The sequence below is a fragment of the Salvelinus fontinalis genome, chromosome 32, assembly GCF_029448725.1.
Source record: "Salvelinus fontinalis isolate EN_2023a chromosome 32, ASM2944872v1, whole genome shotgun sequence".
NCBI classification, from domain to species: Eukaryota; Metazoa; Chordata; class Actinopteri; order Salmoniformes; family Salmonidae; genus Salvelinus; species Salvelinus fontinalis.
Window position 1 is genome coordinate 25,319,787 of NC_074696.1, and position 21,759 is coordinate 25,341,545.

At 43.7% G+C, this 21,759-nt stretch overlaps 1 protein-coding gene across 5 annotated transcripts in view; it reads left to right on the top strand.

The window, feature by feature from the left end:
* The window catches only part of LOC129830971 (CUB and sushi domain-containing protein 3-like), a 759,188-nt gene that overhangs the window by 597,991 nt on the left and 139,438 nt on the right, over window positions 1-21,759 (top strand). For all 5 annotated transcript variants that reach the window (XM_055893871.1, XM_055893869.1, XM_055893870.1 and 2 more), the window contains exons 34-40: window positions 169-372; window positions 12,033-12,157; window positions 12,697-12,793; window positions 14,022-14,126; window positions 14,342-14,460; window positions 15,192-15,261; window positions 19,268-19,384. In XM_055893871.1, coding sequence (XP_055749846.1) covers window positions 169-372; window positions 12,033-12,157; window positions 12,697-12,793; window positions 14,022-14,126; window positions 14,342-14,460; window positions 15,192-15,261; window positions 19,268-19,384 — 837 coding nt within the window. The remainder of the gene's footprint in view (window positions 1-168; window positions 373-12,032; window positions 12,158-12,696; window positions 12,794-14,021; window positions 14,127-14,341; window positions 14,461-15,191; window positions 15,262-19,267; window positions 19,385-21,759) is intronic.

Sequence of the window (21,759 nt, forward strand, 5' to 3'; positions counted from 1 at the left end):
GATGTTATATCTTACCTCAGAACCCATTATCAAATGTCACGTTAGCTAGCTAGCCAGCTAGCTGGAAGTCTGTGGTGAGAGATTGGGTATATCTAATTTGAAGTTTTTCTTCCCCTGCTGCTGCTTCTTCTTCCATTGCTTTACTGACACCTCCTATCCTATCCACAGCTGTCCCAAGGACCAGTGCCACCCAGTGCAGTTCAGTCCCTGAGCCTCGCTTCGGCAAACGGATCGGGAACGACTTCGCCATGGGTGCCTCGGTCCTGTTTGAGTGTAACCCTGGATACGTCCTGCACGGTTCCACCGCCATCCGCTGTGAGACCGTCCCTGACACCCTGGCCCAATGGAACGACTCCCTACCCACTTGTGTTGGTCAGTATGATTGGCCCCCAAGCCAATTGTCGGCTACGGTGATTGGCTACCGTGTGTGAGAAACACCCCTGATTGTTCTACCGCTAACAAGCTTTGTCAACATGCCAATCGTCACGGGCCACCTCTTAAGTGAGGCAAAGTCATTATCGTGGGAGCGTGAGTGTGCACACGAAAGCAGACTGGGGTTTTGGCTGTGAGGGTCCCTCAGAGGGCCTTCCTTACCACTCTGAACAGAATGTTTCCTCTTGGCTGTGCATTCAGCCAGGTCTAAAGAGTGTGGTGAGGAGAGGAGAGAGGATAGAGACAGAGGGTTGAGCAAGAAGAGAAGAGAGAGAGAGTGTGAGAGCGAGAGAGAGAGAGAGAGAGAGATTGTCTCTGATGAGAGTATAGAGTTAAAGTGAGAGATGACACTCACTCTCTTTCCCGACGAGCGCTCTGGCCAGTTTCTTACACATTTTGACTATCAATAGAACTGCAATCTATTATTGTAAAAACAGCTAACTTTCTAACTCCGCCCATAACTTTTTGACTTTATAGCACTCCCAGAAGGCATGAATTATTGAGTCATTGTTAGTTTTACACTTAAGACATGACTCTGCCGTTGTGCTGTAGAATTTGTGAATTTTGTCTCATATATAATAAATTCTACACATTAGTTTATACTGGATTAAGCGTAAATGTTTGTTAAGTGTAATTTTGTTAGTTATATGTTCAAACTCTCCCTCCATCTTGTGCCAATCATTTCTATTTTTTTTCTAAGACATTGTCAGTTGGATTACATTTGAAGGATCTTTTAAAGACTCCCTTTTTTCTTTTCAAGTAAGTTTAGCCTTTTTTCTGCATCCTCTTTTTCTCAGACCACACACCAATATTCAAGGTTCTGTTTTTGAGCCTGATCAACATTCTTATCACACTACTTTTAAGACAGCTATTTCTTCTAGGCTTTTTTGTGTACTTGGTGGGGTACAGTAGGCAGAGTGTGTGCCTGTCTGATGAGTTGTAGATTACATTTTGACCTGTGATAGCTCCCTGTTCCTCACTGGCAGAGACAGAATGACATGGTGTCCTTTTCTGTCAAGCCCATCCAAAGCCCTGCTCCAAAGCCCTGCTCCAAAGCCCTGCTCCAAAGCCCTGCTCCAAAGCCCTGCTCCAAAGCAACGAAGGGTGACACAGAGTACAGTAGTTGATAAACAGGATTTGACCTCAGCTGCAGTCTGCTCCTTCTGTTCATATATAAAGGGCCTCTATCTAGCTGTCTTTGAATGAATGGCCTCTGTCTAGTTATGTGGCGGTAAAAGGCTTCTATCTAGCTATCTGGAGGTGAAGAGCCTCTATCAATGCATTAGGGGGCGCAAAATTGACAGGGCCATATTTGCAAATGAATTGTTCCCTCCGTGCTGCCTTTTTGGCCTGACGTAGAACTAGTCTTTTTTGTTTTTTTGTTTTTATGTTTTTAACTCGTGTTTTCCAGTGGGAAGGATACGGTCCATAGGATTTTCTCTGTGATTATCTTAGCACTATGGCTGCATTTTATATATCATCTGTAAAATATGGATGAGTTGAAATTGCTCTGAAGTGAATTTGTTGAATAATTTAAGCGCCTGACACAGATATATTGGACTTTTCTCTCTCTCGCTCATTGCCCTCTTTTGTCCCCTTTCTTTCTCTCTCTCTCTCTCTCTCTCTCTCTCTCTCTCTCTCTCTCTCTCTCTCTCTCTCTCTCTCTCTCTCTCTCTCTCTCTCTCTCTCTCTCTCTCTCTCTCTCTCTCTCTCTCTCTCTCTCTCCATCTCTCCCTCCTCTCTCGCTATTTCTCTCCCTCTCTTGCTGTCTCTCGGATCCGTCAGACATTTCTGCTGCAATATTAGACAGCCATCAATGTGGCCCTACCTGCTCTTAGTTGTTTAAACAAAGTGTTTAGCGCTGACCCCTAGTATACACCGTTATCCTTCACAGATAGCATCACCATCGTATCTGAGCATCTGAGTAGGAAAGAAGAAACCTGTTCTGGCAGCACTAGATACCAGCTTGTACTATTGACAACGCTCTGCTCTCCCTCCTCACGCGGTTCGGAGGACAATAGTTGGCAGCCCTTCAAGTTTCTTGGCGTCCACATCACCAACAAACTAACATGGTCCAAGCACACGAAGACAGTCGTTGAAGCTCTCAACCTGCTCCACTACAGCTCTGTCGATGAGAATGGGGAACAGGGGCGTGCTCGGTGCTCCTTTTCCTGTAGTCCACAATCCTCTCCTTTGTCTTGATCACGTTGAGTGAGAGGTTGTTGTCCTTGCACCACAAGGTCAGGCCTCTGACCTCCTCCCTATAGGCTGTCTCATCGTTGTCGGTGATCAGGCCTACCACTGTTGTGTCAACGGCAAACTTAATGATGGTGTTATACAAAAATTTGAAGGTGCGAACGGACGGAGCCTAGCGCAATCCGCTCATACTTACATTTCTAGCAGACAACAACGCATGTAGAATGGGTCCCGAGCGACATGGTAGGAAAATACGATGCGTACTTTGTAAAAGTTCCAAGGAAAATCTGACAACTGAACCGCTTTCGACAAAAGATTCCGTCACCGCTCATCAGAACTGCTTGGTGCCCTCACCACTTTCTCTCTCCCCGGACCTTTGCTCGCCTACATCATACGCATACATCGCTGACTTTTTATTGATCAGCGGTTTAACTATTTGATTACTGACTTTTAGAGCATTTAACAAACATGATGCTGTTGTTCATTTTGCTGGTGTCTACCCTTGGCTTCTACAATGTTGGCGATACTTTTAGAGCCCGTTGCACTGTGAATGAGGAAGTGTATGATTGTTTCTCCCTCGAGTATTGTGAGAAACCCCACGCTTGCTCCGGAAATGCACATGAGAACTATGCACATTTCTCCTGAACAATATGGGAGAAATCAGACTCTTGCTCTTACATGTCAGGACTGTTTTCTTGGTACTTAACCATGTATCTGGACTTTACACATCTCCTGAATGTTGTGGCGTTAAAGACTCTGGAGACTCTGGAGACTCTGGATTCTCGTTCAACTGCTGTCTGTAAATCCAAATGTTGTAACCCTCGATCTAGACTTGCCATTATCTTGCTGCTTCTATTGTCTGGAAATGTCCAGTCTAATCCAGGTCCTGACATTCTTACCCCTGCCAAATTAAGTAGTCAGAGTGGCCTGAAGTTTTTGCATATAAATGTAAGAAGTCTTCTGCTGAAGCTTGATTTTGTGAAAATATGGATAAAAACTGCCGACCCTGATGTATTTATGCTTTCTGAAACCTGGCTTAAAAAAATCTATTACTGACAAAAATATTGGCATAAATGGTTACAATGTGTTTCGTACAGATGGTAAATCTAAGGGTGGTGGTGTTGCTGTATATGTAAAAGACAAGTTCTCGGTGGTCGTTCTGACTTCTGTTACTAAACCTAAGCAATTTGAATATCTGTCTCTGAACCTAAATCTTGGTTTATCTTTAAATATTGTTGTATCTTGTTGTTATAGAACTCCATCTGCTACTGTTGGCTCTCTGGATTGTATTTTCAAATTGTTATCACAGAATGTAAATTCTGAGTTTGTCCTGATGGGTGATCTGAATCAGGACTGGCTAACATCTAGCTCTGATCAACTTAAAATCATGTGCAATACCTACAATCTCACTCAGATTGTCAACAGTGTAACAAGGTTGAATATAAAGTATCCTCTGAAATGCTCTTTGATTGATTTGATCTTAACCAATACTCCCCATCGTTTTAATGCTTCTGGTATTTTTGCAAATTACGTAAGTGATCACTGTGCTATTGCCTGTGTGAGAGATGGTAAAATTCCTAAGAAATCTCCACGTGTTATTACGAAAAGAAACTGGAAGCGGTTTGATATTCAAGGTTTTTTACATGATGTATCTAGCATTGAATGGAATAGAATGGAATGAATCCCTGATGTTGAACTAGCCTTTTCTTACTTCCACAACGCATTCCAGGATGTATGCAATAGGCATGCCCCTTTAAAAAAATACAGGATTAAGGGCAGAAAGAACCCTTGGTTTACTAAGGAACTTACAAAAATCATAAGAGAACGAAATGCTATGTGGGCTAAAGCAAGAGGGACTGGTTTGGCAGATGATTGGAAGGCTTTTAAACATCTTCAAAATATGGGTGTGGCTATGATCTGTAAATTGAAAGCAGACCACTACCTGAAATCTACTTCACAAAATGTAAATAATCCATCCAAATTTTGGCAAGAAGTGAAGGGTTTGGAGTGCAGACAAGATACACAGCTTCCCAAACAATTGTTGGTCGATACACAGATTGTAACTGAGAGAACCTCCATTCTGAAAGTCTTGAATACGCATTTTTTAGATGCAGGAAGTTTATTTGAAAAGGTCAAAGGTATAACACTCTGTTTCAGAAGTGTGTAAAGCCCTGAAAGAAATGTATTTTAAAAAAATGCCCTGGCCCTGATGAACTAGACCCCTGCCTCCTACACCTAGCTGCAGACATCATTGCTCCCCCTTAACATGTATTTTTAACCTCACGCTTGATGTTAAGGAAATCCCCAAGTTATGGAAATCTGCTTGTGTACTGCCTCTCCTGAAAGGTGGAGATCCTTCGCTACTTGACAACTATCGACCCATATCAAAATTGTCTGTACTGTCAACGGTACTGGAGTCTACTTCCAAGGTCTAATTCCAAGAAAACAACATCTTAAATGGAATGCAATCAGGTTTTAGGTCTGGCCACAGCACTGTTTCAGCAACATTGAAGGTTTTAAATGGCATCCACTGTGCTCTTGATAAGAAGTTACATTGTGTTTCTGTATTTATTGATTTGTCGAAGGCTTTTGACACCGTGGAACATGCTGTGTTAGTGCAAAGGTTAAAATGTTGTGGAATTACTGGTCGTGCTCTAGATTGGTTTATAAATTACCTATCAAATCGTACACAATGTGTAATGGCGATGGTTGTAAATCCATAGAGTCCATAGAGGTGTGCTCAGGTGTTCCGCACGGTTCTATTTTGGGCCCACTGTTGTTCATTTTGTATATCAACAACATTGGGGATCTGATTGAAACAGCGGATGTTCATTTTTATGCAGATGATACTGTTCTTTATTCAAGTGATAGTAGTTTATCTTTAGCTTTTGAAAATGCCCAAAGAGCATTTAACATCATACCTCAGAATTTGTATGATTTAAAGCTGATTCTAAATTCGGGTAAAACAAAATGCATGGTATTTTCAAATGCCAGGCATGTTACAAATCATGTCATTGCTACATTGGCTGGACATACTATAGAGCAAGTTAAAGTGTACACATTTTTGGGTGTGTGGGTTGATGATAAACTGAGCTTCACTGTGCATGTAGAGAACTTGATAAGGAAGCTCAAGCTGAAAATAGGATTTTATTACCGGCATAAGGCTTGTTTTTCTTTTGAGGCCAGGAAGGAGCTGGTACGATGTACATTACTGTCGGTTTTAGATTTTAGTGATGTTATATATATGCAGGCCTCAGCCACTACCCTGAGAGCACTTGATTCAGTGTATCATGCAGCCCTCAGGTTCATTACAAATCAAAAACGTCTAACACATCATTTTGATCTCTACAGCGCTGTTGGCTGGACGTCATTGGCTTAAACACTGGTATACACTGATTTATAAGGCCATATCGGGTAAAATGCAATTTTATCTCTGTTCTTTTTTATTCAGGTCAGTAAATAAATATAAATTACGGTCCCATTCTGATTTGCTTCTAACCGTACCAAAAATTAGAACAGAACGCGGTAGAAATAGTTGGAATTCCGTCATGAACATTTTCAAATGTGATGATCTAGTTTCGTTGGTGGAGTTTAAACACTTGATCGATGTACATATTATAGAAGAGTGTAATTGTTTTTAGGCCAGCTGTTTTTAGTCAAGACGTTTGTGTTTTTAATGTACAATATTTTTGTTGTACTGTATGTGTGTTTAGAGTTTTGTTTAATGTTGTGTTAGTGTATGTAAGTTGTTTTGTCTGAAACGTTGTTCCCTCTGCTGCTATTGGACCAGGTCTCTCGTGGAAAAGAGATGTTATCTCAATGAGAAAAAAACTGTGTAAATAAAGGTCAAGTAAATAATAAAAATAGGCGTGCCTGGCCGTGCAGCCATGAGTGAACAGGGAGTACAGGAGGGCACTGAGCACGCACCCCTGAGGGGCCCCTGTGTTGAGGATCAGCGTGGTGAATGTGTTGTTACCTACCCTTACCGCCTGGGGCTGGCCCTTCAGGAAGTCCAGGATTCAGTTGCAGAGGGAGGTGTTTAGTCCCAGGGTCCTTAACTTAGTGATGAGCTTTAACTTCTTATGGCTGCAGGGGCAGTATTGAGTAGCTTGGATGAAAGGTGCACAGAGGTGCCCATAGTAAACTGCCTGCTCCTCAGTCCCAGTTGCTAATATATGCATATTATTAGTATTGGATAGAAAACACTCTGAAGTTTCTAAAACTGTTTGAATTATGTCTGTGAGTATAACAGAACTCATATGGCAGGCAAAAACCTGAGAAGTTCCACTTCCTGTTTGGATTTTTTCTGAGGAGGCTGATTTTCAACCAAGCTCTCATTGAAATTACAGCGAGATATTGATGAGTTTTCACTTCCTACGGCTTCCACTAGATGTCAACAGTCAATAGAATGTTGTCTGATGACTCTAATGTGAAGGGGGGCTGAAGGAGACAGGAATTAGTCACCACTGCCACGAGCTGACCATGCTTTCACCATGCGCGTTCACATGAGGAGGACCTCCGTTCCACCGCTCATCTGAAGTCAATCTAATTCTCCGGTTGGGACGTTATTCAAGATGTATGTTAACAACATTCTAAAGATTGATTCAGTACATCGTTTTACATGTTTCTACTGACTGTTACGGAACTTTTGGACATTTCGTCACGCTATGGTGGACACGCTTTGTGACGTTTGAATTGTTTACCAAACGCGCTAACCAAAGTAGCTAATTGGACATAAATAACGGACATTATCGAACAAATCAAGCATTTATTGTGGACCTGGGATTCCTAGGACTGTATTCTGAAGAAGTTCATCAAAGGTAAGGAAACATTTATCATGTATTTTCTGGTTTCTGTTGACTCCAAAAGGGCGGCTAATTTTATTATATTTCTGAGCGCCGTCTCAGATTATTGCATGGGTTGCTTTTTCCGTAAAGTTTTTTTGAAATCTGACACAGCGGTTGCATTAAGGAGAGGTATATCTATAATTCCATGTGTATAACTTGTATTATCATCTACATTTATGATGAGTATTTCTGTTGAAACGATGTGGCTATGCAAAATCACTTGATGTTTTTGGAACTAGTGAATGTAACGCGCCAATGTAAACTCAGATTTTTTTTATATAAATATGAATTTTATCAAACAAAACATGCATGTATTGTGTAACAGGAACTCCTATGAGTGTCATCTGATGAAGATAATCAAAGGTTAGTGATTAATTTTATCTCTATTTCTGCTTTTTGTGACTGCAATATTTCGCTGGAAAAATGGCTGTGCTTATTGGGGTTTGGTGGTGACCTAACATAATCGTTTGTAGTGCTTTCGCTGAAAAGCATATATGAAATCGGACACTTGGGTGGGATTAACAACAAGATTACCTTTAAAATGATATAAGACCCATGTATTTTGGAGGAATTTTAATTCTGAGATTTCTGTTGTTTGAATTTGGTGCCCTGCACTTTCACTGGCTGTTGTCATATCGATCCCGGTAGCGGGATGCAGCCATAAGAAGTTTTAAGGGCACTATGGTGTTGAACGCTGAGCTGTAGTCAATGAATAACATTCTCACATAGATGTTCCTTTTGTCCAGGTGGGAAAGGGCAGTGTGGAGTGCAGTAGAGATTGCATCATCTGTGGATCTGTTGGGGCGGTATGCAAATTGGAGTGGGTCTGGGATAATGGTGTTGATGTGAGCCATGACCAGCCTTTCAAAGCATTTCATGTCTACAGATGTGAGTGCTATGGGTAGGTAGTCATTTAGGCAGGTTACCTTAGTGTTCTTGTTCACAGGGACTATGGTGGTCTGTGTCACGATGTTCGTCTGAAGAAGGAGGAGACCAAAGCGCAGCATGGTACGTGTTCATGATATTTAATATAACCTGAACACTGAAACAAAAAAACAAAAATGGAACAAAACGTAACAGTTCTGTCAGGTATACACACAAAACAGAAAACAACTACCCACAAAACACAGGTGGGAAAAGGCTACCTAAGTGTGGTTCTCAGTCAGAGACAACGATAGACAGCTGCCTCTGATTGAGAACCACACCCGGCCAAACACATAGAAATAGACAACATAGAACAAAAACATAGAATGCCCACCACAACTCACGTCCTGACCAACCAAAATAGAGACATAAAAAGGATCTCTAAGGTCAGGGCGTGACAGTACCCCCCCCCCCCCCCCCAAAGGTGCGGACTCCGGCCGAAAAACCTAAACCTATACGGGTGGGTCTGGGTGGGCATCTATCCGCGGTGGCGGCTCTGGTGCTCTGGTGGCGGCCACCTTAAGCTTCGCCTCTGGAGCGGGGACCCTCGCCGCCGACCCCGGACTGGGGACCCTCGCCGCGGGCCCTGGACAGGAGGGCGACTCTTGCAGCTCCGGACAGGAGGGCGACTCTGGCAGCTCCGGACAGGAGGGCGACTCTGGCAGCTCCGGACAGGAGGGCGACTCTGGCAGCTCCGGACAGGAGGGCGACTCTGGCAGCTCCGGACAGGAGGGCGACTCTGGCAGCTCCGGACAGGAGTTCGACTCTTTCAGCTCCGGACAGGAGGGCGACTCTGGTAGCTCCGGACAGGAGGGAGACTCTGGCAGCTCCGGACAGGAGGGAGACTCTGGCAGCTCCGGACAGGAGGGAGACTCTGGCAGCTCCGGACAGGAGTTCGACTCTTTCAGCTCCGGACAGGAGGGCGACTCTGGTAGCACCGGACAAGGGGGAAGACTATGGCAGCTCCGGACAGGAGGGAGACTCTGACAGCTCCGGACAGGAGTTCGACTCTGGCAGCTCCGGACAGGAGGGCGACTCTGGCAGCTCCGGACAGGAGGGCGACTCTGGTAGCTCCGGACAGGAGGGAGACTCTGGCAGCTCCGGACAGGAGTGAGACTCTGGCAGCTCCGGACTGGGGATCGTCGCTGGAGGCTCCGGACTGGGGATCGTCGTTGGATGCTCCGGACTGGGGATCGGCGCTGGAGGCTCCGGACTGAAGGGCGTCACTGGAGTGGAGAGACACACAGGAGGCTTTGTGCCATGGATCATCACTGGAGGCTTCTTGCCATGGATCATCACTGGAGGCTTCTTGCCATGGATCATCACTGGAGGCTTCGTGCCATGGATCATCACTGGAGACTTCGTGCCATGGATCATCACTGGAGGCTTCTTACCATGGATCATCACTGGAGGCTTCGTGCCATGGATCATCACTGGAGGCTTCGTGCCATGGATCATCACTGGAGGCTTCGTGCCATGGATCATCACTGGAGGCTTCATGCCATGGATCATCACTGGAGGCTTCGTGCCATGGATCTGGGGAGACATGCAGGAGGCCTCTTCCTTGGCCGACGCACTGGATACACTGGGCCATGGAAGCGCACTGGCGGTCTCGAGCGCAGAGCTAGCACAACTCGTCCTGGCTGGATACCCCCTGTAGCCCGGCAAGTGCGGGGAGCTGGAACAGGCCGCACTGGGCTTTGCTGGCGAATCGGGGACACCGTGCGTAGGGCTGGTGCAGAATAACCCGGGCCGAGGAGACGAACTGGAGGCCAGATGCGCTGAGCCGACACCATCCCTCCTGGCTCGATGCCCACTCTAGCCCGGCCAATGCGAGAAGCTGCGATGTAGCGCACCGGGCTATGAGTGCGCACTGGGGACACCTTGCGTGTCACCACATAACACGGTGCCTGCCCGGTCAATCTCTCCCCACGGCAAACACGAGGAGTTGGCTCAGGTCTATGACCTTCCGCCAATCTCCCTGTGTGCCTCCCCCCAAAAACAATTCTGGGGCTGCCTCTCATGCACGCCTCCTCGAGCCAACTCCTTGTAGCGTCGCCGCTCCGCCTTAGCTGCCTCCAGCTTCTCTTTTGGACGACGATACTCTCCCGTCTGTGCCCAGGGTCCCTTGCCATCCAGGATTTCCTCCCATGTCCAGGAGTCCATTACACCACACTGCTGGTCCTTTGGTGGTGGGTAGTTCTGTCACGATGTTCGTCTGAAGAAGAAGGAGGAGACCAAAGCGCAGCATGGTACGTGTTCATGATATTTAATATAACCTGAACACTGAAACAAAAAAACAAAAATGGAACAAAACGCAACAGTTCTGTCAGGTATACACACAAAACAGAAAACAACTACCCACAAAACAAAGGTGGGAAAAGGCTACCTAAGTATGGTTCTCAATCAGAGATAACGATAGACAGCTACCTCTGATTGAGAACCACACCCGGCCAAACACATAGAAGTAGACAACATAGAACAAAAACATAGAATGCCCACCCCAACTCACACCCCTGACCAACCAAAATAGAGACATAAAAAGGATCTCTAAGGTCAGGGCGTGACAGTCTGCTTGAAACATGTTGGTATTACAGACTCAGACAACGAGAGGTTGAAAATGTCAGTGAAGACACTTGCCAGTTGGTCAGCGCATGCTCGGAGTACACTTCCTGGTAATCCGTCTGGCCCTGCGGCCTTGTGAATGTTGACTTGTTTAAAGGTCTTACTCACATCGGTTGCGAAGAGCGTAATCACACAGTCGCCCAGAACAGCTGATGCTCTCATGCATGTTTCAGTGTTACTTGCCTCAAAGCGAGCATAGAAGTTATATAGCTCGTCTGGTAGGCTCGTGTTGCTGGGCAGCTCTCGGCTGTGCTTCCCTTTGTAGTCTGTAATAGTTTGCCAGCCCTGCCACATCCGACAAGCATACCTTTTTTTTCATTGTCCCTTTTTAAATAAAGTTTTATTTAATCACAGACACATGGTGGGATGGGATGTGTGTATAGGTATGAGGCCAATAAGTGCTGTGCTAATTGGTCAACGTGAGGTATTACATTATTTTAGACCTCTTTACTTTTTCTACAATCACTGTCTGTCACTGCAAAGAATGTCTTTATCGAAGATATGATTAACCGTTCCTTGTCCAACATGCGTTCTCTCTATGTTAGACAATCAATCTTCTATTGACTGAGGCCTCACTGAATCTTCACTATATGTCAGACATCTATAGTGATATCTCTGTCTGTAGTGAGGTAACCAGGGCCCCCTTCCTGTTACACAGTAAGTGTAACAGACTAGCAGTGCTCATCTAGGATGTCCTTCAGTTTCATGTATTTAACACAGTCTAGGAGAAGACATGCCTTGCTCCATTAGGCACAGCACAGCCACCTGGTTGTACTAGCTACATAATGATATCTGTATATTTAAAAGCCATCGGTGCGTCCAAAGCACAGACCCACGTATATGGTGGACATATTAGGACATACATGCTAGCTAGTCTGATGTAGCATGTCGTTTTCCTTGGATGTCTGATGTGCTTGTGCTAATGTATGGGACGTACTGTATTTTACCACAGGCACTTGTACGGTGTACTAACATACATCCCTCTGTGTTTTGACTTTGTCTCCTCAGTGCCGTGTGGAGGGACCCTGACGGCACGCAGGGGGACCATCCTGTCCCCGGGTTACCCTGAGCCCTATGACAACAATCAGAACTGCGTCTGGAAGGTTTCGGTGCCCGAGGGCGCTGGAATCCAAGTAAGAGGGCCTCTTCTGTTCTGTTTGAAGTCCCATGGACAAATATAGATGTTTGAGATTTAACAATATCGCCATGCAGTATGAGAAGTTAAAACTTTTAATAAAGGGAATGCTTAATAGCTTATTAATTATTTAAAGGGTAAATGTTTAATGTCGCCAGTAAGAGTGCTCTGTGTTTTGAACCTCAATTCTCGCCCCTATCTCTTTCCATTGAATATTATCTACAGTACGTTTTCAATGTGTTTTTTAAATTAAGTGACAACGAAGTGTATGTGTATTTCTGTATGGGAGTTTTCTTCCTCTGGCTGATACCCTTTTCAGACTACTGAGCCAAGCCGAATCGAGCTGTACTGTGGTGGCCTGCTTACGCATCCGCCATAGTGGCTGGAACAGTGTTGGAAAGGATAATGTGAAAAGATAATATGCAAGCCAGTATAGTACTGTTTGGGATATAGTATGAATCAGGCATTAGTGAGTTAGCTCAGTTCGGGTCAGGTTGGTGAGGGAGTGTGAAAAGGGTCTGACTCCGAACTTCTCAGGTCCAGGTGGTGAGCTTTGCTTCCGAACACAACTGGGACTCTCTGGACTTCTATGACGGAGGTGACAACCACGCTCCTAGACTGGGCAGCTACTCAGGTAATCTACAGATTCTGTATAGAATGTAAAAAACACTTCTGGTGCCTTAATTTATTTAGCATCACAAATGTGTTGTGATATCTGTTAATGTCATCCTGATTTGGTCATCAATTAGAGTTCCAGCTAGCTATATTCTGTGACAAGAAAGTCCCTTTCTGAGATCCTTATATTAATTTACTGTGAAAAATAAGTTGTTTTCCCTCAAGACAAACACCTTCCTGCGTCCATGACCACGATCTCATAACACAAAATGTATCTCATAACACGAAAATCCCTTTCCGAGATAATTATAATAATTTACTGTAAAAAATAAGTTGTTTTCCCTCAAGAAATACACCTTCTTGCGTCCACGATCATGATCATATATTTCTACCAGTCGGAACACATGTGGTTCAATGTGTCCCTCCCTGACTGTGTACTACAGATTATTTCCTGCCAGGCCTGTCAAGGGAGCTCCCTCCCGCTGATTTCTGTAGCCACATTGACAATAATACCATGGCTGATGACCACATCGATAGGGCCCCAGCATCAGCCACGCTCCGGCCTTGTTGGCCTGTCTGTCACCGAGGCCCAACGGGTCAATGCTGGATCTATGGGGTGGAGAGCGGGAGGAGGACGTGGGGGTGGACAGTAATGTGGAAGTTCAACTGGCTATGAGTCCCATGCTGAGGCCTGAAGGACAGGGCCACTCCACAATGTGGAGCTGTGAGCTGGTCCATACAGATCTGACCTGCCTCATCACCTATACAATCTATAGGAAGCTGCTGGAGGTTGGAACAATGGGATGTTAGAGAGGGAATGAGATCGATGTGAGGAGGACACGTAGGAGAACGGAGTAGGGAGATGGACACAATATGCGTCATGTTTACAGCTGTCCAAGTGCTGTAGCTAGACTGTTTGTTCTCTTCATAGCTGTTCACTGTTATTTAAGTCTGTTACTAACCACTTGTTAGTGTCGCTAAATTGCACCTTACCAGTAGCTGAGAGGGTATCATCTGAATGGTATGAAACACAAGCAAAAGGTTGATTCCCAAACCAACTACCCGGTGTTACTATGTTCCTGTTTTACATAAGCCTTTAATCACTAATTGATTGTCCCATCTTTTTTTTTGGGGGGGGGGGGGGGTTAGTATTTATGGCAGGACAACAAGCAGTAAGGGTGAAGTGAACCTTTAAAGAGCTTATTTTATAACATCTTGTCTCACTCTCGTTCTCTCTCTCTTTCAAGGCACCACCATCCCCCAGTTGCTCAACAGCACGTCCAACAACCTATACCTGAGTTTCAGTTCAGACATCAGTGTGTCTGCTGCAGGCTTCCACCTGGAGTACACAGGTATGGCTGTCACTAGATGGCTTTATTGTGTGTGTGTGTGTGTGTGTGTGTGTGTGTGTGTGTGTGTGTGTGTGTGTGTGTGTGTGTGTGTGTGTGTGTGTGTGTGTGTGTGTGTGTGTGTGTGTGTGTGTGTGTGTGTGTGTGTGTGTGTGTGTGTGTGTGTGTGTGTAAAACTGTGACAAGAAGTCATATTTTCTCTTTCCCTCTCTCCTCAGCCATAGGTCTGGAGTCCTGTCCAGAGCCACAGATCCCCAACTATGGCGTCAAGGTTGGAGAGCGCTACATGGTTGGAGACGTGGTGCTGTTCCAGTGTGAACAAGGCTACTCTCTGCAGGTAAGAGGCAATTCTTTCAATCTCTATTTTTTTCTCTATCTGGATTGATTTAATCTATTCTCTCCGTCTGTTCATCTTAGTAGGTATTTTGAAAGTTTTTCTCAGTGTTCTACTGTTCTAAAGCATCTATGAATAAGGCATATGTAACATTACAACATAATACTGTATGTTTATAAATACTTACACCATGGCATTCTTCAAAACTTGTTTCAGATTGACTTCAGATTGAAGGGCATTCTAGAGCATTAATTATTTCCCTATAACGCACAGTATATTTGTATGGTAGAATTCAATGGCTATAGTTCTTACATGTTCTATGTTTGAGCTGCTTTTGAAAGGAAAAGTCTAATTGAAAACATTATTGGCATTGACATAATTCGATTTTCATAATAGCAAGCTAGGACTGATGGTTTGGTTAGCTAAACTAGCAAGTCTGTTTGTTTGGTTACCAAGGCAACTACTGTTGCTATCTAGTAAACTAGCTAGCTGGATGTTGAACACATTTCTACCTGCAAATGAATAGATATTTTGTGGAATTGTGTTAAATTAGAGCCATGGTATAAAAGGCATAATCAACTCGGGGTGCGGTCTCTGGAAAATAATACAACTCCATGGGAGGTTATTTCCACTCCACTAGTGCGTTGTGGAACACACCTTCCACTTCGTTCATTATTTTCCAGAGAAGGCATAGCCCCTCATTGATTATCTCTTACATGTATTTTCTTCACCAGGGGAACGCCCATATAACCTGTATGCCAGGACCAGTCCGGAGATGGAACTACCCAGTCCCACTGTGTCTTGGTATGTGGATAACCTAACTGTGACATTAGTACAGATGTAGGATCGTCATTTGATCACTCTTTTGTGCTGAGCAGGAAATACAAACAAACTTGTAGTGTATTTAAAAAGGCTTATAAAGTTTGTCATTTCCACTTTGAAATTAATTTCAGACTTTATTTGCACGAAACGAAAAATGTATCAACCCCTACAAAAATGTCCATTAATTATAGCCCACATAATAATTCACATGTCCTGTTGCTGCAGGATTATTTTCCTGCTGTAGAAAACTGACTCAAATGAAGATCCTACATCTGTATGTCTAAACATCTAGTAGAAAATAGAATAGAGTTCCTTTACTCTTTGACGTAAAGGTGTGACTGTCAATTAAGATTGTATAGAGCAGCGTTTTCCAAACTAGTGGTCATGAGAGAAGCTGAAAATGGGGTCGTTCAGAGAACAGGGGTTATGTCAGTAACCTCCTGTAGCCGGTAGATGTGGTTGTAATAAGCAGAGGGGTTTCTGTATTCTTCCTACAAATGTGGCTCTATCTTTTGAATGGTTTAAGCTACAAAATATTATGACTCCATCACTGAAAGATAAGACTCTCAGGAACACGCACAGTACATTCGGAAAGTATTCAGACACCTTGACTTTTTCCACATTTTGTTACGTTACAACCTTATTCTAAAATGGATTAAATAAATAAAATCCTCATCAATCTACACACAATACCCCATAATGACTACGCAAAAACAGGTTTTCTGTATTCTTGCAAATTTATTACAAATAAAAAAGTGAAATACCTTATTTACATAAGTATTCAGACTCTTTGCTGTGAGACTTGAAATTGCGCTCAGGTGCATCCTGTTTCCATTGATCATCCTTAAGATGTTTCTACAACTTGATTGGAGTCCACCTGTGGTAAATTCAATTGATTGGACATGATTTGGAAAGGTACACACCTGTCAATATAAGGCCCCACAGTGCATGTCAGAGCAAAAAATAAACCATGAGGTCGAAGGAGTTGTCCACAGAGCTCCGAGACAGGATTGTGTCGAGACACAGATCTGGGGAAGGGTACCCCAAAATGTCTGCAGCGATAAAGGTCCCCAAGAACACAGTAGCCTCCATAATTCTTAAATAGAAGAAGTTTGGAACCACCAAGACTACCTGGAGCTGGCCGCACCGCCAAACTGAGCAATCGGGGGACAAGGGCCTTGGTCAGGGAGGTGACTAAGAACCCGATGGTCATTCTGGCAGAGCTCCAGAGCTCCTTTGTGGAGATGGGAGAACCTTCCAGAAGGACAACCATCTCTACAGCATTTCACCAATCAGGCCTTTATGGTAGAGTTGCCAGCCGGAAGCCACTCCTCAGTAAAAGGCACATGACAGCCCGCTTGGAGTTTGCCTAAAGGACTCTCAGACCATGAGAAACAAGATTCTCTTGTCTGATGAAACCAATATTGAACTATTTGGCCTGAATGCCAAGCGTCATGTATGGAGGAAACCTGGCACTATCCCTATGGTGAAGCATGGTGGTGGCAGCATCATGCTGTGGGGATTTTTTTCAGTGGCAGGGACTGGGAGACTAGTCAGGATAGAGGGAAAGATGAACAGAGCAAAGTACAGAGAGATCCTTGATGAAAACCTGCTCCAGTGCGCTCAGGACCTCAGACTGGGGTGAAGGTTCACCTTCCAACAGGGCAACAACCCTAAGCACACAGCCAAGACAACACAGGAGTGGCTTTGGGACAAGTCTCTGAATGTCCTTAAGTGGCCCAGCCAGGGCCCGGACTTGAACCCGGTCGAACATCTCTGGAGAGACCTGAAAATAGCTGTGCAGCGATGCTCCCCATCCAACCTGACAGAGCTTGAGAGGATCTGCAGAGAAGAATGGGAGAAACGTTCCAAATACAGGTGTGCCAAGCTTGTAGCATCATACCCAAGAAGACTCGGCTGTATGTGCTGCCAAAGTGCTTCAACAAAGTACTGAGTAAAGGGTCTGAAGACTTATGTAAATGTAATATTGCAGTTTTCTTTTATTATACATTTGCAAAAATTTCTGAAAGCCTGTTTTTGCTTTGTCATTATGGGGTATTGTGTGTAAATTTTATGCTGTAATGTAACAAAATGTGGAAATAGTGAAGGGGTCTGAATACTTTCCAAATGCACTGTATGTGTCTGTTTCCCTCTACAATGCTCACAAGCCTCATTAGACCAGGCACTAAATCAGACTGGGGGGAAAAGATCCTCACTAACCACATTTCCATCCACAGTTTTTATGCAAGTAAAGTTTTTAAAAATGTGGATATCAAAATGAGGTCTCGGGCCAAAAAGTTTTGGAGCCCCTAGTCTAGAGGCTCGGTACACAGTAGAGAAAGTACAACTTTGACATTTCCAGAGTTGGCTGTTGTCTCTGGGACAACTGTCATCTCAGGCCAGCTGTATATCCTGGGGGGAAAAAAATATTCACAGTTCACCTGCTTACAGACCTTTTTCATTACCTTTTTTAAGCATATTGCAAAAAAGTTTTTCAAATTAAACACATTGGTCAACGTACAGTAATTCACCTAGACATGATGAATTTGATTGATTTGTTCAGAAACAACGTGTACATTGCTTTGTAAACAAAAATAATGAGCCTGATCACTCCAGGGATGTTCATTGGGCTTTGGTATGCATATGAAACGGACACATTCTCTTTAGTCTCTTGCCAGTCATTGAATGAGCTGAATGAGCCTCTTTCACCAAACAGAAAAAAATGAAATGTTCTGGGATCTCGGATCTCTCTCGGACCTCACGCTCGATACAGTCTCTTCCTCTGAGCTGCTCTACTGTGAGGGGCATGATGGATACGTTCTGTGACTGCTGTTTTTGATGTGCCAGAAGTTTCCATCTGAGCCTCCCCACTGCCACTGATTTTGGAAGGCGATGCGGTACTAGAGGGTTTCCCTTGGGACCCTAGGCCTCAGTGTTAGGACGTCTAAAGTTCAACCGTCGAATTATCAAGGCCACGTTGTTTATCTCTCAGAAATCCCTGGTGCTTTGATGCCTTCACGTGTTCTGTTTGTCCCATTGGACTTCCCGTCCCCTCTCCACGTTCCAGCAGCTTTGAAGGTGCAACTCTCACTAAAGAGTTCCGGCCACAAGTCCGAACGCCTCTTTATTCACAGTCGACTCAGCTCATCCATAATTTTTCAGGTCGGATAGGTTTCAACTGCTTTTGATATTGTTTCATCTTTTTTTCTTTTTTTATCTAACAGAATTACTTTTTTCTGACACACAACACTTGTAAGTGGTGAACAAAAAAAATTCTGCCTGTGCAGACACATTTTCTGAAAGACCCCAATGAAGCGTTGTGCTTTTGTTCGTTGTTTTATAAAAGCTCTCACACCATTACGAAAGGTACGCAGCTCCTTTGTGCCTTTTAGCACACAGAAGTCTGTTCTTTTCACAGAATAAGATTTACCTCAGACTGGCTGAGCCACTGAGAGGGAAAGAGACTATGCTAATAGCACTACAAGTTGAGTTGATCTGTAGCGCTGATGCTAAAATAGACTTCAGAATGTTTGAAGGGCAGGCCCATTTAAAGGCCTGTCAATAATGTACTAATCTAGCGGTGGCCCCAATACCCATTCATACAGTCTAGAGATGTTTAACCCGAGATTAACCTTTCTGCTTTTAGGAGGCTGTAGCTATAAATACAGATAAGAACATGGCATGGTGAAGTTTAAGATTTTTGTCTATGATTAATAAAGTAGTTATTCTACTCTATTGTACTGTACTGTACTTTACTGTACTCTACTCTACTCTGCTGTACTGTACTGTACTGTACTCTACTGTACTCTACTCAACGTTGCTATACTGTGTGTGGTTTTACTCTACTATACTGTACTATACTATACTGTACTGAACTTTACTATACAGTACTTTACGCTACTTTACTCTACTATACTGTACTCTACTGTACTCTGCTCTATTTTACTCTTCTATCCTTTAGCCTGTCTGAATGTGATTGTCTCCACAGCCCAGTGTGGTGGCTCCATGACTGATGTCAGCGGTGTCATCCTGAGCCCTGGATTCCCTGGGAACTACCCCAGTGGATTAGACTGCACCTGGACTGTCATTCTACCCACCGGCTTTGGTATGGGAACCCACTGACAGTCATTGTGAACAAGCACACACACACACTGTCAAGCTACCTATCACTTTGGTACATTAACTCACTGCCATTGTGGCCAAGCCACTGTCACACACTGTCTTACAAAGAAGTGGATGTCTTGATATTATTTCAGTGAAAACCCAGGTTGTGGGGAAGTGGTCCTAGATGTAGCAGCAGTGTAGGGAAGTGTCAGACGCATGTTTGTCAGCTGTAGAGGTAATGATGCTTGATTTATAGGCCTAATGTGCAGAGATATGGAAAGTGTAACACCAACCGTGATGTAAAGTCAATCCACCAGTCAACCAGAAAGCAGCATCATTGTTTACCTATAGTAGGCTACATAAATAGTGTAGTCGACACTAATGCACTCTGGACCAAATGCGTTATCTCCTTGCAGACGATATGCGCGTGTTAACTCAAGCTGCTGTTCCACAGCGAATCTCTCCACAGATTTCCAATGTATGATTTACTGTATGGCAGTGGCGGTCGGTGCCGTTTAAGATGAGGGAGGATGCTTTTTTTTTGATGAGCATGACCTTATTTCTATTACAGCATCTTGGATGACAGTCATTCATATTTCATTCACCCAGTTCAATGTAACATTGAAAGGTTTAGGTTACTACATGATACTCTAATTTTCACTCTACCCATCATGAGGTTGCTAGAACAGGTCGAATAATTGTGAGTAATCAAGGTGACAAACAGTGACACATTCAATAGCACCTTGCACACTTTTGCCTGCCTGCGTAGGTGATCTAGGGTGGAATCATTAGTCCTACAGTTGCATATTAGAGTTTCTATTGGACAAATTGAGGTATGTTTATCCCCGTTTCATTCCGTTTGCTTCCGTTTAAGAAATGTTTTTCAAATGAATCACACGCAAACACAGTTCACTTTTCTAGCAGCCACATACAAACAGCATGATCACTTTGCTCCTTGTATATATCATTCCTTTTCGCATCTATCTACGTGCTCTCTTCCTCTTACCTTTTCCCTTCACATGTGGACTTCAGTGCACAACACATCATCTGTCTGTGACCAGGTGAAAAAAACATATCATGACTGCTGACCACTAGACACAGCCTGCATCGTTTTCACCTCATAGTCAACATACTGTAGCTACTAGAACTAACACGTTAGTAAACTCGCTACAATCATGCAGTACAATGTACAATCTGAAAGCAGTTTAGCAGGTACACCGGTGGGCCCCGGTGGCAATAAATTAATAAAACCAAAAGCGTACCTTGACTTAGAAGAGTTCCAGTGTTGGATAGCCATAGCCAGCTAGATAACATAGCATCCCTCTCTGTTTGAACCGGGTGTTTGAGTAGCTGAAAGTGAAAGTTTAAAAAAAATACAAACAAATATAGCTAGCTCTCTCTCTTTTGCTTCTCATTTATTTTGGAAGAAATGAATTAGTTCAAAACTCTCCAACTATTGTCTGTCTCTCTCTTTGAGTTAACTGCTCACCACATTTTATGCACTGCAGTGCTAGCTAGCTGTGGCTTATGCTTTCAGTGCTAGATTCATTTTCTGATCTTTTGATTGGGTGGACAACATGTCAGTACATGGTGCAAGAGTCCTGAAAGGTTGGGGGAAGTCCTCCAGAAGTTGTCATGATTACTGTGTTAGTCTTTGGAAGGGGGTGAGACCCAAGAGCCTCCTAGGTTTTGTGTTGAAGTCAATGTACCCAGAGGAGAACAGAAGTTAGCTGTCCTCTGGCTTCACCATGGTGCTGTTGAGGCTACTATAGACCTTCATTGGAAATCAGTGTGTTTTAATCAATTATTTGGTGACATTAATACATTTAGTATAGTTTTCACAATTTTCCCCTATCTCCTCTGAAGAGCCTCCACTGCTGTATGCATATGTTTGAGTTACAGTATATGCATGTTTCGACAGCAAGTCATTTTAGCCTGGTTGAATGGATTCAAACGCATGGTGAAATATAAAATGTGTGATTCAATAATCCATGCTTTCTGGGAATGCTATAAAGTACAAAAGTTATGGGCAGAGCTAGAAAGTTGGTTGTCAGAAGTATTACAATGTAAACTTACTTTTAATCCATCTGTCTGCATATTTCAAGACATGGCATATGTGGGTGTACTGACATACCCAATGGGCTGGACAATTATTTTCTCATCACTCATCTTGAAAAAAACGTATATTTAAAACTCGGAATTCAATTAATCCGCCATCATTAACACTATGGAAAAATCAAATTATTTATTCTTTAAATATTGAAATAGCATGGGCGACCGAGAAAAACAAATTGGCACAATTTAAGGCCATGTGTCAAACAATAATGCAGGGACTAGGGATGGCGGTGTAAGCAAGCGGGTCTGGGCAGATTAAAT